The 15,254-nt window shown below is 63.2% G+C and overlaps 1 protein-coding gene across 1 annotated transcript in view; it reads left to right on the top strand.

Moving 5' to 3' along the window:
* NOTCH1 (notch receptor 1) overlaps nucleotides 1-13,989 on the top strand; it is a 44,053-nt gene extending 30,064 nt beyond the window's left edge. Inside the window, exons 19-34 of the mRNA XM_028094868.2 lie at nucleotides 528-729; nucleotides 1,593-1,746; nucleotides 1,830-2,014; nucleotides 2,537-2,669; nucleotides 2,987-3,244; nucleotides 3,318-3,430; nucleotides 3,843-4,414; nucleotides 4,742-5,170; nucleotides 5,694-5,842; nucleotides 6,553-6,769; nucleotides 6,937-7,024; nucleotides 7,116-7,281; nucleotides 7,829-8,124; nucleotides 9,248-9,395; nucleotides 9,483-9,580; nucleotides 10,763-13,989. Of these exons, the coding sequence (XP_027950669.1) occupies nucleotides 528-729; nucleotides 1,593-1,746; nucleotides 1,830-2,014; nucleotides 2,537-2,669; nucleotides 2,987-3,244; nucleotides 3,318-3,430; nucleotides 3,843-4,414; nucleotides 4,742-5,170; nucleotides 5,694-5,842; nucleotides 6,553-6,769; nucleotides 6,937-7,024; nucleotides 7,116-7,281; nucleotides 7,829-8,124; nucleotides 9,248-9,395; nucleotides 9,483-9,580; nucleotides 10,763-12,286 (4,732 nt within the window). The 3' untranslated portion in view covers nucleotides 12,287-13,989. The remainder of the gene's footprint in view (nucleotides 1-527; nucleotides 730-1,592; nucleotides 1,747-1,829; nucleotides 2,015-2,536; nucleotides 2,670-2,986; nucleotides 3,245-3,317; nucleotides 3,431-3,842; nucleotides 4,415-4,741; nucleotides 5,171-5,693; nucleotides 5,843-6,552; nucleotides 6,770-6,936; nucleotides 7,025-7,115; nucleotides 7,282-7,828; nucleotides 8,125-9,247; nucleotides 9,396-9,482; nucleotides 9,581-10,762) is intronic.
* The last annotated feature ends 1,265 nt before the right edge of the window (nucleotides 13,990-15,254 follow it).

Here is a 15,254-nt window from a genome sequence, read left to right as displayed (position 1 = left end):
CGCGGGGTGACCCGGGACGCAGGCCGGGGGCCAGTGCACGGTGCCCCCAGCGGGCATCCACTGGGCTGGCTCTCACTTCCCGCGCAGTGTCCCCTGGGTGCTTGTCTGCTGGCCCGTGTGAGAACCAGGAGCCCTGGCGGTTTCTCCTGAAGATCTGGTGCGCCCCCTTCTATCCCACGGCACCAGCTCTGTGACCCATCTTGTTTCCTTTTTTGCCCGGGCTGCCAGGAAACTCTGCACTCAGTGTTCTCATCCTTTGTTTCTGACACGGTCCTCTCTGCGGTAGCCACGCGGGTTCTGGTTTCGTCCTCGTTTTTCCGTTTGCCGCCACATGCCCGTGTTGTGAAGACAGAGGAAGTGGGTGGTGGGTGGCGGGAGAGCCCGAGGTCCCCGGCCCTGAGGTTAGCCCAGGACCTCCCTGCCTGCTCTGGCTGTTGGGCCCTCCCACCACAGTCTGAGTCGAGGGGGAGCTGCCCAGGCGGGGCCCCCACCCCCGCTCACCCGGCTTCCTGGCTGCTCACCTGCAGCTCTTGCTTTAATGGAGGCACCTGTGTGGATGGCATCAACTCCTTCACCTGCCTGTGTCCGCCGGGCTTCACGGGCAGCTACTGTCAGCATGACATCAACGAGTGCGACTCGCGGCCCTGCCTGCACGGTGGCACCTGCCAGGACAGCTACGGGACCTACAAGTGCACCTGCCCGCAGGGCTACACGGGCCTCAACTGCCAGGTGAGGCAGCGGGCTGCAGGGGGGCCCCACAGGAGGAGGCCGCAAGCGGGGCGCCCGCCCCCAGCGCATCGTCACAGCCACACTGCTGGGCCCCGCTCACGGCGGCTTCCCCACGCTGCTGAGGAAGGCGGGCGTGGGGCTCACAGGGACCCCGATTGCCAGCCCAGGGCCCGGCCCAAGGCTGTGCTGCTTCCAAAGGAAGCAAGTGGGGAGCGGGGCCTTTCGGGTCAGGACCAGAGGTTTATGGAGAGAGAGCAAGAAGCAGGGGAGGGAGGCAGCTAAAAACCAGCTTTTTTATAGAAAATATACAAAAATATTAAAGATGTATTTTTTTTTTGAAGATTTTTCACATAAGATACCTGTTACAAAAACTCCCAACAGAGTAGTTTACTTCCAAAGATAAATCTTCCTTCAAGGAAAGGCGGTTCTGGGGGCGCCTGGGTGGCTCAGTTGGTTAAGCGTCTGCCTTCGGCTCAGGTCATGGTCCCAGGGTCCTGGGATCGAGCCCCGCATCGGGTTCCCTGCTTGGCGGGAAGCCTGCTTCTCCCTCTCCCACTCCCCCTGCTTGTGTTCCCTCTCTCACTGTCTCTCTCTCTGTCAAATAAATAAAATCTTAAAAAAAAAAAAAAAGGAAAGGTGGCTCTGGATTAGCCAAGGGCCCAGAGAAAGGGAGTGAGGCCCCAGCCCCAGGCGGCTCCCGAGCCAGGGGAGGGGCGGGGGGGTCCCACAGGCCTCAGCTTCCAGGTCTGTAGGTGGGCTGCCCACCCTGGGCACAGGGCTGTCTGGCGGAAGTGTGTTGCGCTCTGCCGGGGGGGCCAGGCCGGGTGGGGAGTGTGAGTACGGGCGCCCCCTGCTGTCCCCAGAGCCTCGTGCGCTGGTGCGACTCCTCGCCCTGCAAGAACGGTGGCAGGTGCTGGCAGACCAACACGCGGTACCGCTGCGAGTGCCACAGTGGCTGGACCGGCCTCTACTGCGACGTGCCCAACGTGTCCTGTGAGGTGGCCGCCCAGCGGCAAGGTAACTGGCCGTGCGCGCCCCCCCCCGGGGTTCCCCCAGCTGCGGCCCCAGGCCTCACGCCCCCGCCCTCTGCCTCCCCACAGACATCAACGTCACCCACCTGTGCCGGAACGGGGGCCTCTGCATGGACGCAGGCAATACCCATCATTGCCGTTGCCAGGCAGGCTACACGGGCAGCTACTGCGAGGACCAGGTGGACGAGTGCTCACCCAGCCCCTGCCAGAATGGGGCCACCTGCACCGACTACCCGGGTGGCTACTCCTGTGAGGTGGGCACCCATCCTGGGGGCGGGGCGGTCTGCTGGGACTGTCACCGCATGCCAGGCCCTAGGCTGCGAGCAAACACAGCAGGGAAGACTAAACCCCACAGGTGCGGTCCCAGGAAGGGAGGGCTGTGATGATCAGGGAAGACTGTCTGGTGGAGGTGTCGGTGGGGGAGCGTGGAAGAGGAAGACTATGCAGAAATATGGGGGGTTTCCCTCTGGGCCCCTTTCCCCAGAGCTTTCTCCCTGGGCCCAGCTGACACCTGCCCTGAGGCCCCCCACTTCTATTCCATGAGACAAGCTCTAGCCTGCGCTCTGGGCAGTGACTGTCAGCTTACTAGGGCCCTTCTCAGAGTTCACTAGGCGGGGGTCTCTCTCTGGGTTGACTGGGTGTGAGGAACTCAAGCCTTTGCTGGTCAAGAGGGTAGCTTGTGTGGTCCCTTGTCGGCCCACACAGGGTGCGGAGGGCCACATCTCCACCTCCCACTGAGCCACGGGCCCCCACCCCTTGTCTGTCTCCCTGCACAGTGCGTGGCCGGGTACCACGGGGTGAACTGCTCCGAGGAGATCAACGAGTGTGTGTCGCAGCCATGCCAGAACGGGGGCACCTGCATCGATCTCACCAACACCTACAAGTGCTCCTGTCCCCGGGGCACACAGGGTGAGCACTTGGCCACACCCCAGGGCTGGGGTCCAGGGAGAGGTGGGCGCATTGGGCATTAGCCACAAGCATGCTAGACCAAGTCCAGGCTTCCACTCTGCCGCCTGGGGCTGAGTGGGGTAGGAGCCGAGGGAGGGAGCCCAGCCAGGCCACTGGCACCCGGCAGCCAGTGTGGGGTGCGGCCCTATGGCCACGTCTTCTCTCCTGAGCATCTGTGTGGTCCCATCCTGACCTTTAGCCGGGGGGAGCGCCATCAGGAGGGAACTGGGCCAGCGTGTGGCCAGCACAGTTCCCTCATGGCACCCGGGCTTCTGCAGGCGTGCACTGTGAGGTCAACGTGGACGACTGCAGTCCCCCCATCGACCCCGTCTCCCGGGGCCCCAAGTGCTTTAACAACGGCACCTGCGTGGACCAGGTGGGCGGCTACAGCTGCACCTGTCCACCCGGCTTCGTGGGCGAGCGCTGTGAGGGCGATGTGAATGAGTGCCTGTCCAACCCCTGTGACGCCCGTGGCACCCAGAACTGCGTGCAGCGTGTCAATGACTTCTACTGCGAGTGCCGCGCAGGCCACACCGGTGGGTGCCACGCCAGGGCGGGGCCGGGGCCGGGCAGGGCAGGGCCAGTGCTCACTCCCACTCTGGTCCCCAGGCCGCCGCTGTGAGTCGGTCATCAACGGCTGCAAAGGCAGGCCCTGCCAGAACGGGGGCACCTGCGCCGTGGCCTCCAACACAGCCCGCGGGTTCATCTGCAAGTGCCCCGCGGTAGGTGCTGCCGTGGGGGTGCTGCGGGGGGTGGGAGAGTGCCCCCTCGCTGCCACCACACACCCAGGGCCAGAGGGTGGGAGGTGGCTGGAGCTGGGCTTCGTCCTCCTGGCTCCCAGACCCAGGCTTTCTGGGGGAAGTTTATTTTCAAAGGGGTCTCGGGGACTGGCCACGCCCCGCTCTCCCTGGCCCACATCGGGGTTACAGTGGGTGAGCCCACATTCATGCGGTCCATGCTGCTCGGTTCTGGCAAACCCAGCGACACTCGCCCGCCAGGGCTCAGTGCCCTGTGTGTCCTCCCCGCTCCCGGAGCGCCCCTGACAGCCCCGGGGCTTTCGTATGTGGGGTGAATGTGCCGTCCAAGGCGTGGGCTGTGGGCCCCCTGACGCCCCGCCGCCACCTGTCCCCGCAGGGCTTCGAGGGCGCCACGTGTGAGAACGATGCACGCGCCTGTGGGAGCCGGCGCTGCCTCAATGGCGGCACGTGCATCTCAGGCCCGCGCAGCCCCACCTGCCTGTGCCTGGGCGCCTTCACCGGCCCCGAGTGCCAGTTCCCGGCCGGCAGCCCCTGCGTGGGCGGGAACCCCTGTTACAACCAGGGCAGCTGTGAGCCCACCGCCGAGAGCCCCTTCTACCGCTGCCTGTGCCCTGCCAAGTTCAACGGGCTCCTGTGCCACATCCTGGACTACAGCTTCGGGGGCGGCCTGGGCCTCGACATCCCGCCGCCGCAGATCGAGGAGGCGTGCGAGCTGCCCGAGTGCCGCGAGGAGGCGGGCAACAAGGTGTGCAGCCTGGCCTGCAACAACCATGCGTGCGGCTGGGACGGCGGCGACTGCTCGCTCAACTTCAACGACCCCTGGCAGAACTGCTCACAGTCACTGCAGTGCTGGAAATACTTCAGCAACGGCCGCTGCGACAGCCAGTGCAACTCTGTGGGCTGCCTGTTCGATGGCTTCGACTGCCAGCGCGTGGAGGGCCAGTGCAAGTGAGTCGGCGGGGGCGGGGCTCGGGGAGGAGCCTGGGCATGGGGCGGGGCTCCGGGCGTGGGCGCAGGTAGGGACGCAGGTGCAGGCGGGGCCCAGGTGGGGAGGCGGGTGCAGGGGGGCTCCGGGTGGGGGGCGCTGGGGGTGGGGTGCAGGTGGGGAAGCAGGTGCAGGCGGGGCGTAGGTGGGGAGGCGGGTGCAGGGGGGCTCCGGGAGGGGGCGCTGGGGGTGGGGTGCAGGTGGGGAGGCCGGCGGAAGCAGGGCTCCGGGAGGAGCCGCCGGGTGGGCGGGGCCGGGCCGGGGCCTGAGCGTGCCTGCGTCCTTCGCAGCCCCCTGTACGACCAGTACTGCAAGGACCACTTTGGCGACGGGCACTGCGACCAGGGCTGCAACAGCGCTGAGTGCGAGTGGGACGGGCTGGACTGCGCGGAGCACATGCCCGAGCGGCTGGCGGCCGGCGCGCTCGTGCTGGTGGTGCTGACCCCGCCCGCGCAGCTGCGCAACAACTCACTGCACTTCCTGCGGGAGCTCAGCCGCCTGCTGCACACCAACGTGGTGTTCAAGCGTGACGCCCATGGCCAGCCCATGATCTTCCCGTACTACGGCCACGAGGAGGAGCTGCGCAAACACCCCATCAAGCGCGCGGCCGACGGCTGGGCCGCGCCTGGGGCCCTGCTCGACCGAGTGGAGGCCGCCCTGCTCCCGCGCGGCGGGGCGGGCCGCCGGCGCAGGGAGCTGGACCCCATGGACATCCGCGGGTGAGTAGCTCCAGCCGGCTCCCCTGGGCGCTCCCAACTTGATGGTGGAAGAGCCGGAGGGTCCGACAAGACCGGGACTTCTGGGGCCCACCTGTCCAAGCTCCCGACCCTCCACCCCCCACCCCCCACCTCCTGGCAGGTGCTTCAGCGCCTGGGGTCAGCTCCCAGATGAGGACTAGACTCTTGAAATCTCTCTTCTTCTGCAATGGGAAAAGGATGCTTATGGCTCCCAGTGGGACAGTGGAGGACAGCAGGGCTGGCTGGGAGAGCACTTTGAGGGGTATCTCAGGTGTCACAGCCCTACTGTGTGCCGGTGCTGGGCTTGGTGGGTTGGAGAGAGCACTGTCCACCTCCAGGGTGGTTCTGTGCAGGCGTGGCTCCCTGCGGCCCCAGGCCACCTCTCCCATCCTGGGAGTGGTCTCTCCCCCTACCTTGGGATGATGCTGTGGGCCTGAGGGGTAAACGGGGCGGCTGCAGGGGGCAAACCTGAGGTCTGAGCTTCCTCACCTGGCTGTGCCCCCAGATCTATCGTCTACCTGGAGATCGACAACCGGCAGTGTGTCCAGTCTTCCTCACAATGCTTCCAGAGCGCCACGGACGTGGCCGCCTTCCTGGGCGCGCTCGCCTCACTGGGGAGCCTCAACATCCCCTATAAGATCGAGGCCGTGCAGAGTGAGTAGCCCGCCCCAGCCCTGCTCCCTGAGGGACAGTTTCCTGGCTTCTAAGGAAAGTCTACCTGGGAGGGAGCAGGTGCCCTCCTGGGGGCACTCCCAGTACCCCCCCAAACGTTCTTGTTCTCTGTGCCATTTTCCGCCCACGGGTGCGTGTCATGCCATCCAGAGCTCAGGAGGCACTTTTGTGGGATTTTCTGCCTGGCGCACCCTCCCTCCCCGTAGTGACAGCTGTCGGTGCGGCTGGCCCAGGGGACGGACACATCTGCCAGAAAGTGGGAGCCTTTTTCTCCCCTCGCTCATTCCCGATTTTTCTTTGTTGGGTATTATTTCAAAATCTTTACAGCTTTTTAAAAAAGAGAGAGAGGGAGAAGAATTGATCGGTGTCATGTGAAGTGTTGAAGTTTGTATCTCGAAAATCCCCCTAAATCCTTTGTCTTAACAGCTCAATGCAAGTGCAGTGATTTGAAGTTGGCTAATCCTTCTCCCTTAAAGGAGAAAAAAGTAAAAGCCGTCTCCAGATAGTCGGCTGGTGCAGGAGAGAATTTAGCAATAGTTTGCAATTCTGATTAATCGCGTAGAAAATGACCTTATTTTGGGGGGCGGGATGGAGGAGAGCGGGTGAGGAGGCGCCCAGCCGTGGAGCCAGTCCGCTGCCCCCCGGCCGCCGGCCTGCCGCGTAGCCGCCGCCTGATGTCCGGACGCCCACAGGTGAGACCGTGGAGCCGCCCCCACCCCCGCAGCTGCACTTCATGTACGTGGCCGTGGCCGCCTTCGTGCTGCTCTTCTTCGTGGGCTGTGGGGTGCTGCTGTCCCGGAAGCGCCGGCGGCAGCATGGACAGCTCTGGTTCCCCGAAGGCTTCAAGGTTTCAGAGGCCAGCAAGAAGAAGCGGCGGGAGCCCCTCGGCGAGGACTCCGTGGGCCTCAAGTTAGTGCATGCCACCACAGCCTCTGGGGGGCTTGGGGGAGATGGGGCCCACCCCTGCAGACCCACGGGCCTCACCTCACACAGTGTGAGGGCCCCGGGCGGCCGCCTGAGCCGCAGCCTCAGGGGGAGCCCCGCTCAGTCTCGCTTCCCCGCCCTCCCGCCTCCAGGCCCCTGAAGAACGCCTCAGATGGCGCTCTCATGGACGACAACCAGAATGAGTGGGGGGACGAGGACCTCGAGGCCAAGAAGTTCCGGGTGAGTCCAGTGGGCTCCTGGGCCTCCCCGGGCGGCCCTACCCCTGCCCCGGCCCCCACGTGACGGGGCCCTCTGCTCACCCCTTCCTCAGTTCGAGGAGCCAGTGGTTCTTCCCGACCTGGACGACCAGACGGACCACCGGCAATGGACGCAGCAGCACCTGGACGCTGCCGACCTGCGTGTGTCGGCCATGGCCCCCACGCCACCCCAGGGCGAAGCCGACGCCGACTGCATGGACGTCAATGTCCGAGGGCCAGGTAGGTGCACAGCTGGCCGCCTGCACCGCCCCCCCAGAGGCTCTCGGGTTAGGGTCCGGTCCAGCAGCCAGCTGGGGGTCGGTGTTCTGGAAGCTGAGCACGGGGCGGGGACAAGGGCGCTCCCTCTGTGGAGCAGGAGGGGCCATCTTGGGAGACTGTCTGCTCTTAGCCAGCTCCGTCCTGGGGGAGGCTCTCTGTCCATCAGATTAATTCCTTCTCTTGAAACACCCGAGGAGCTGATTTCCTAGGCACACATTTCTTACGTGGTCTCGTCTCGGGTGGGTCATCGGTGAAGATCTCAGGCAGGTTAGGAAGCAGAGCCACAGGGTCGCCTCTGCCCGCCGGCCTGTTGGCAGCTGGCCTTGGCTCTGTCCCTTGGGAAGCTCAGGTTGATTTTGGTGACCCCGGGCGGCATGGCCATGGGCGCAGGGTGTCACGGGCTGGGCCGCACGTCCACATGCTGCCCACCGAGTCGGGACCCTCGACACACCGGCCGGCACTGCTGCTGGGAGCCCGCCAGCCTGACGGAGCCCTTGCTCCCCCACAGACGGCTTCACGCCCCTCATGATCGCCTCCTGCAGCGGAGGGGGCCTGGAGACGGGCAACAGCGAGGAGGAGGAAGACGCGCCGGCCGTCATCTCCGACTTCATCTACCAGGGAGCCAGCCTGCACAACCAGACCGACCGCACTGGCGAGACCGCCCTGCACCTGGCTGCCCGCTACTCACGGTCTGACGCGGCCAAGCGCCTGCTGGAGGCCAGTGCGGACGCCAACATCCAGGACAACATGGGCCGCACCCCGCTGCACGCCGCCGTGTCTGCCGACGCACAGGGAGTCTTCCAGGTGGGCAGCCGCGCGTGGCCTTCCGCCTGCCCCTGGGGACGGCTGCTGTCTGCCCCGCAACCCCGCAGCTCCAGGTCAGGCTCTGGCAGGGCAGGCAGGCTGGAGGCGGGCCTGCAGGAGGTCGGCGTGACCTGGGGGGGAGGGGGGCACGGGGCGTCCGCGCCCTGACCCGAGACCGCTTCCCGGTCCCACGGCGGCAGCCCGGCATGGCGTCCCGGCTCCGTGTCAGCCTTGGCTGGAGGCATAGCTTGTGGCGGTGAGAAGGGTTTCAGGGCTGCAGTGGACTCGGGGCTCTGGCCTCTCTGGGACCCCAGGCATAGGGTGGGTTTCAGGGATTACCCCTGCACCGGCTTGTCCCCTGCCACAAGTCCCCAGGCCCTGGCCGGCCCTGCGCTGAACAGACAGACCAGACGGGGCAGAAACTGGGGGAGTCGTTGCAGAGCTGTTAACATAATGATTTGTGATGCACCGTCGTCCTGCAGAAGTCAGGCAGTGCGGCTGGCTGAGGGCGCACTGGGTCAACGAGCCCCTGGAGGCAGGCTCTGGCTGTTTGCCCTGACAGCCTCTCCGGCGTGCAGACACGTAAATTCCCGTGGGCACTTCGTGGGAGTGAGGCCAGCCGTGACGCTGCCTGGCACCCCGCCCCTTCCCCCACCAGTGCACAGTGACCATCCTTCCCACTTGGGACCCAGGATGCAGCAGCATCTGAAGGACTGCCTGCACCTCTGTGTCCTGGATGGACGCAGCATAGCTCAGCGGTTCTGAGTCCATGGTCCAGGCGTGGCTCTGCCCACCGGGGCTGGGCAGGGACTGAACCCTCTGTGTCCTGGGGTGGTGGTGGTGGTAGCCAGGCCCGGGGCGAGGATGAGATGAGGCCACACTTGGGCATCGAGGGGGCAGGTCTGTGGGGGCAGTGCAGCCAGCGCCCCGGCCCCTGACCCCCTCCAGCCGTGGCCGGTGGAGTTCCACCCTTCCTGCTCTCCTCCCGCCATCCACGCTGGCTGGGGCCACACAGACCCCAAGAGAGGCTTTGTGGTATTGCGGATTGGTTCCCAGGTATTGGTCCTAGGCCGGCAGCCTCAGACCCCTGTCTGCCCAGCCTGAGACCTTCCCTGTCACCTAGATCCTCATCCGGAACCGGGCCACGGACCTGGACGCCCGTATGCACGACGGCACGACGCCGCTGATCCTAGCGGCCCGCCTGGCTGTCGAGGGCATGCTGGAAGACCTGATCAACTCGCACGCCGATGTCAATGCCGTGGACGACTTGGGTAAGGCAGACTGCGACCCGGCCCGTGGAGATGGGCCTGCTGCCGCCCGGGCTGCCCCAACCTACTACCCTCTGCTTCCCCATGCAGGCAAGTCTGCCCTGCACTGGGCCGCCGCCGTGAATAACGTGGAGGCTGCCATCGTGCTCCTGAAGAACGGGGCCAACAAAGACATGCAGAACAACAAGGTAGGCTCGGGGGCGGGGTGAGGCTGATAGGTCCCTCCACCAGCACCACCCCTTTCTGAGCACAGCAACACCAAGCCCCTGCGTAAACCCCTGGGCTCTGACTTCCTAACCTGGGAAGTCCCCGTGAGGAGCCCTGAGCTCGGTGCCTGTGCATCGCTCGCCGTTCAGCCTGTTTCCGCGTGCTTACTGACACCTCTCAAGCAAGCGCACGCCATCTTAGCTCAGGCACCATGACCGGCACTGCACCTTCTGTTCTTGGCAGTCACTGGGCAGGGAGGGTTGATGCAGATGGTACAGAGAGAGCTCGAGCACTGGTGGGTGTGGGGCTCGGCACATTGTGAGGCCCCCAGGTGCAGAGGTGAGTGGCCATCTTCCTGCACATGAAGCCTCGGCCCGTCTTGCTCGCTACTGCCATGGCAGACTGCAGACCCAGTCTGAGCTCTGAGTGCTCATCGGGTGCAGGCAGGCACCCCAGCTCCTTGGCAGCCGGGCCGTGCCTACATCTCCCTGATCCCGCCTGGGTCTCTCTCTTTCCTTCCTGGGGGACACAGCAGCTGTTGGACCCAGGCATTCCTGAGTCCCCTGCAGGTGAGGTGTGACCCCGTGCCTCCCACTGGGGAGGCTGAGCCTCAGAGAGGCAGGGAGTGCCAGAAGGGCATCAGGCCATGGCCAAAGCCTTGTGTGAGCCAGGGAGGCACCATCAGGCCACACACTCCCCACCACCTCGCCATGCAGAAGCTCACGGAGACATGTGGCAGACAGGGAAACCAAGGCTCCGGGAAGGAGCTAAGGCATCAGGCTCACTTGGGGACCATCTGGGATGGGGCACTCCCACCCTGGTGCTCAAGGACATAAGTCAGGGGTCCTCAAGCCCCTGAAATTGCTGCGCTGTTTGCGGCTCTGCTGTTCTGAAGGCAAGAGAGAGGCCACGGCTTTAGATTTCCCGCGGGGTCTTGTGTCCCCCATACAGGTGAAGTCCCGGTGATTTAGAACACAGAGTCCCACAGACTGCCTCAGGGCGGGACTCGGGAGGTAGATTTTTACGGCCGTTCATAAGGCCTAGTCCGGTCAGCTAACAGCGGAGTTATGGGACAGCCCACATGAGTGTTCTTCTGCCGCGGTCCCTCTGGTGAGGGGGCGTGGGTGTGGGCGACCCCCTCACCTGCCCCCATCCGTTCCCAGGAGGAGACACCCCTGTTCCTGGCTGCTCGGGAGGGCAGCTACGAGACAGCCAAGGTGCTGCTGGACCACTTCGCCAACCGGGACATCACAGACCACATGGACCGCCTGCCTCGCGACATCGCTCAGGAGCGTATGCACCACGACATCGTGCGGCTGCTGGATGAGTACAGCCTGGTGCGCAGCCCCCAGCTGCACGGCACTGCCCTGGGCGGCGCACCTACCCTGTCCCCGCCGCTCTGCTCTCCCAATGGCTACCTGGGCAACCTCAAGCCGGCCGTGCCGGGCAAGAAGGCCCGCAAGCCCAGCACCAAGGGCCTGGCCTGTGGCGGCAAGGAGGCCAAGGACCTCAAGGCACGCAGGAAGAAATCCCAGGACGGCAAGGGCTGCCTGCTGGACAGCTCGAGCGTGCTGTCGCCCGTGGACTCCCTTGAGTCACCCCACGGCTACCTGTCGGACGTGGCCTCGCCGCCCCTCCTGTCTTCTCCATTCCAGCAGTCCCCGTCCGTGCCCCTCGGCCACTTGCCCGGCATGCCTGACGCCCACCTGGGTGTTGGCCACCTGAGTGTGGCTGCCAAGCCCGAGATGGCAGCGCTGGGTGCGGGTGGCCGGCTGGCCTTTGAGGCAGGACCACCGCGGCTCTCCCACCTGCCCGTGGCCTCCAGCACCAGTGCCGTCCTGGGCACTGCGGGTGCCGGCGGCGGCGGCGGGGCCGTGAATTTCACCGTGGGCGGGGCCGCGGGCTTGAATGGCCAGTGCGAGTGGCTGTCCCGGCTGCAGAACGGCCTGGTGCCAAACCAGTACAACCCGCTGCGAGGGAACGTGGCGTCGGGCCCCCTGAGCACGCAGGCCCCTGCCCTGCAGCACAGTATGATGGGCCCGCTGCACGGCAGCCTCTCCACCACGGCCGCCCTGTCCCAGATGATGAGCTACCAGGCCCTGCCCAACACACGCCTGGCCGGCCAGCCGCACCTGGTACAGACCCAGCCACTGCAACAGGTGCAGCAACAGCAACAGAACTTGCAGCTGCAGCAGCCCGGCCTGCAGACGCAGCAAAACCTGCAGCCGCCCAACGTCCAGCAGCCGCAGAGCCTGCCGCCGCAGCCGCACCTCAGCGTGAGCTCGGCCGCCGGTGGCCACCTGGGCCGGAGCTTCCTGGGCGGGGAGCCGAGCCAGGCGGACGTGCAGCCGCTGGGCCCCAGCGGCCTGGCAGTGCACACCATCCTGCCGCAGGACAGCCAGGCCCTGCCCACGGCCCTGCCCGCCACGCTGGCCCCGCCCATGACCACTGCTCAGTTCCTGACCCCGCCCTCGCAGCACAGCTATTCTTCCTCACCTGCGGACAACACCCCCAGCCACCAGCTGCAGGTGCCCGAGCACCCCTTCCTCACCCCGTCGCCCGAGTCCCCGGACCAGTGGTCCAGCTCATCACCACATTCCCACGTGTCTGACTGGTCTGAGGGCATCTCCAGCCCGCCCACCAGCACGCAGTCCCACATCGCCCACATTCCAGAGGCGCTCAAGTAAACAGCCGGCGCCCCGGAGGGACCCTGCGCTTCCTTTCCCAAGCCCTGCTGGGGCGTCTGCGTGCTCCGCACGGACACGGGGACGGACCAAAGGGGCTTTTTCTTAAGAAACATGTTTTTGTACAAAATAAAAGGACAAGGATTTTAATTTTTTTTTTTAGTATTTATTTATGTACTTTTATTTTACAAGGAAACACTGCCTTTTTATTTATACGTAATGTTTTCTATGGTTCCAGGTAACAGCTTTTATCTGTTCCAAGAAAATAAACTAGTTTTCAGCCAGGATTTTCCTACTTACGATAAATATTGTTACGTATTTGTAAAATATAAACAAAGATTCATGATTTATAAATGCCATTTATTTATTGATTTTTTTTTTTCCCCCTTCGAAATCCAAAAAGAAACGATGTTGGAGAAGGGAGGTTTGAACCAGCATCGTCCACAAAGCTGCCAGGGTGCCTGGGCCTGCTGCCAGGTCCCCAGATGCCCCCCACCCCGCACCCGGCCCCGAGCCTCCTGCACGCATCACCTGCCTTGTGCGAGGAGATGCATCTAGACGCAAACAATAAGACAGAACCTTTGTCACACCTTTGGCACGTGGATTAATTTGCATCTAAAATAGGAACGTAAAATGTAAAATGATACGGTTTATACATTTTGGTGGCTTTTTATTAAATGATTTTTTTGAAAACATGCTTTTAAAGATGTGTTCTTGGGGTGTCCCACGAATACATTTCATGGTACCGATCATGAATCTTTGTTTCGGGTTCAGTATTACCCAGTTGTTGATTGGTCTTGTGAGTTCCTGTTCCTTCTAGAAGCTCCCCTGCCCCCACCCCAGCCTGGATGTTGAAGCATTGTGTAGGAGTGAGGAGTCAGGTGGCTGTGGGGAGCCCACCTGGGACGCCATGTGGAGGAATCCTGCCCTTTCCTGCGGAGAGACACTGCCTGGGCCACCCCGATGGATCGGCAGCACAGGGCCTAGGCTCAGCTCGAGGCCCCGTTTTCACGAGAGACTTCCCGGAGCAACCTCTGCCAGGCTTTGGAGAAACACGGCTGTGTCCGGCCTCGGTTCGCAGAGACGGCTCATCCCACGGCCTGGCGCAGCTCCAGGGTGCGAGCCGCTGAGGTGGTGCCCCCAGGGCCATGGGAGCCAGCTCAAGGGCCACCCCTCCCAGTCTTGGGGGGGGGGGTGGCATGTGCCCTGGGAGGGAGCAGATTCTTGCAATATCAAGTATAAGCCTGTGGCAAAGTAAATATCTGTAAGTACATTTTTAAAGATGGATTTTGTTTAAAAAATCTGAACGAACAAGTCTGTCGGGGGTCATGCTGACGAGGGATGTCAGAACATGGCTCTGCTCACGACCCAGGCCTGGCAACCTGACCTGCAGCCGCCTGGACCGTAGCTCCGAAGAGCAAACCCAGGGAAGGCTTCCCGCTGCCTCCTGCAGGCAGCCTCCCCGGCCTTGCGGGGGGCAGTGTTGTGCCATCCCTAGTGGGCATGACCAAACATGCCCTAAGATATTGATTCTTACTGTGTTTTGTAAAAATAGAGTGTAGTTTACAGAAAAAGGAAACTTTTTAAAAAAGTTATCTACGTGCAAAACTGTAGGTGATGAAATTGCTGTATTTTTTTTTCATCTTTTTTTTGTTACCTGATTTGCAATAAAAGTAATGATGGTCATCCCGATTTTGCTAAACCTGGTTGTGGCGTTGGCTCCCTTTCTTGGAGGGAGGGCAGGCCGTTCTGCTCCGAGGGAACCAGCAATTCCTCTGGTCCCTCTGATGGAGGGCAATGAAGCCCACCCAGCCCTGGCCGCTCAGAGGTTCTGCAGTGTCTGCATCTGTGTGGGCCACGCCCCGAGCGGGGAGCCGGGGGACATGGCCACGAGCAGGGAGCACGCAGCCCCCCTGCAGGGGCCTCCTGGGTCTGGGGTGACGTGGCTGCCAGGACTGGGCTTTAGGCTCCCCCATCTGTCTTGGTCAGAGGGGCAGGGCACCACTTACCCGACCAAGGGATGGCAGCCGGGAGCCCGCTGCAGGCAGGAGGTGCACAGGGAGGAGCCCAGAGGCCACAGTGGGGAATCCAGACCCCAGCAGGAGGGCAAAGGGAGCCACAGAAGCCTCTGAGCAGGGGCACCGCCGGGGATGATGGAGGGAGTGGGGAAGGTTCTGCGAAGCCCAGGGAGTACTGCTAAGAGGGCTGCCCCCTGCCAGCCACCCACATGGGCCTCCCTCCCTCCCTCCTGCCTCCACCCGGCCCCACCCCAGCCAGTGGATTCAAACCAGATTAACAGAAGGAAAGTCTGACGCCCCCCTCTGCTGCGAGGTGCTGCCCGCCCCTGCAGGCCTGGCCTTCCCAAGCACAAGTGCGAGCCCAAGATTTCCTCGCTGAGTTTGGAGGCTTCGTTCCCACCTGGCACAGTGTCGGGCCCTGGGCTGTGTAGACAGGACAGGAGGTTCCGGGAAATGGAATATGGTAAGTGGCCCAACTGTTGTGTATGGAGAAAGTAGACCCAGTCTGAAATCTGCCCCAAGAACTCCCAACGCCCCGCAATGCTGCTCCTAGGTATACACCCAAAAGAAGTGCAAATGGACCAAACGAGTCCACACACGCACCTGTTCACAGCAGCACGATTCACAACAGCCAGGAGGTGGGAACAGCCCAACGCCCATCAGCTGACGCATGGATCAACAAAATGTGGTAGGTCACACTGCGATGGTTCATTTTATGTGTCAACTTGGCTGGGCCATTTGGCCAAACACAAGAGTGTTTCTGGATGAGATGAACATTTGAATCCGTGGATGGAGTAAAGCAGAGCCCTCCCCAATGTGGGTGGGCCGCACCCAATCAGTCGACGGCCCGCATAGAACAAAAAGGGCTGAGTAAGAGGGAAGTCCTTCTGCTCACACTTGTCCGGGAACACAGCTCTTTTCCTGCCTTTGACGTTGGACGGAAGCATCAGCTC

Source organism: Eumetopias jubatus, unplaced genomic scaffold, assembly GCF_037043125.1.
Source record: "Eumetopias jubatus isolate StellerSeaLion01/CBP00866 unplaced genomic scaffold, mEumJub1_p1.0 scaffold_15, whole genome shotgun sequence".
Lineage (NCBI taxonomy): Eukaryota > Metazoa > Chordata > Mammalia > Carnivora > Otariidae > Eumetopias > Eumetopias jubatus.
This window is presented reverse-complemented; position numbering and strand designations above follow the sequence as displayed.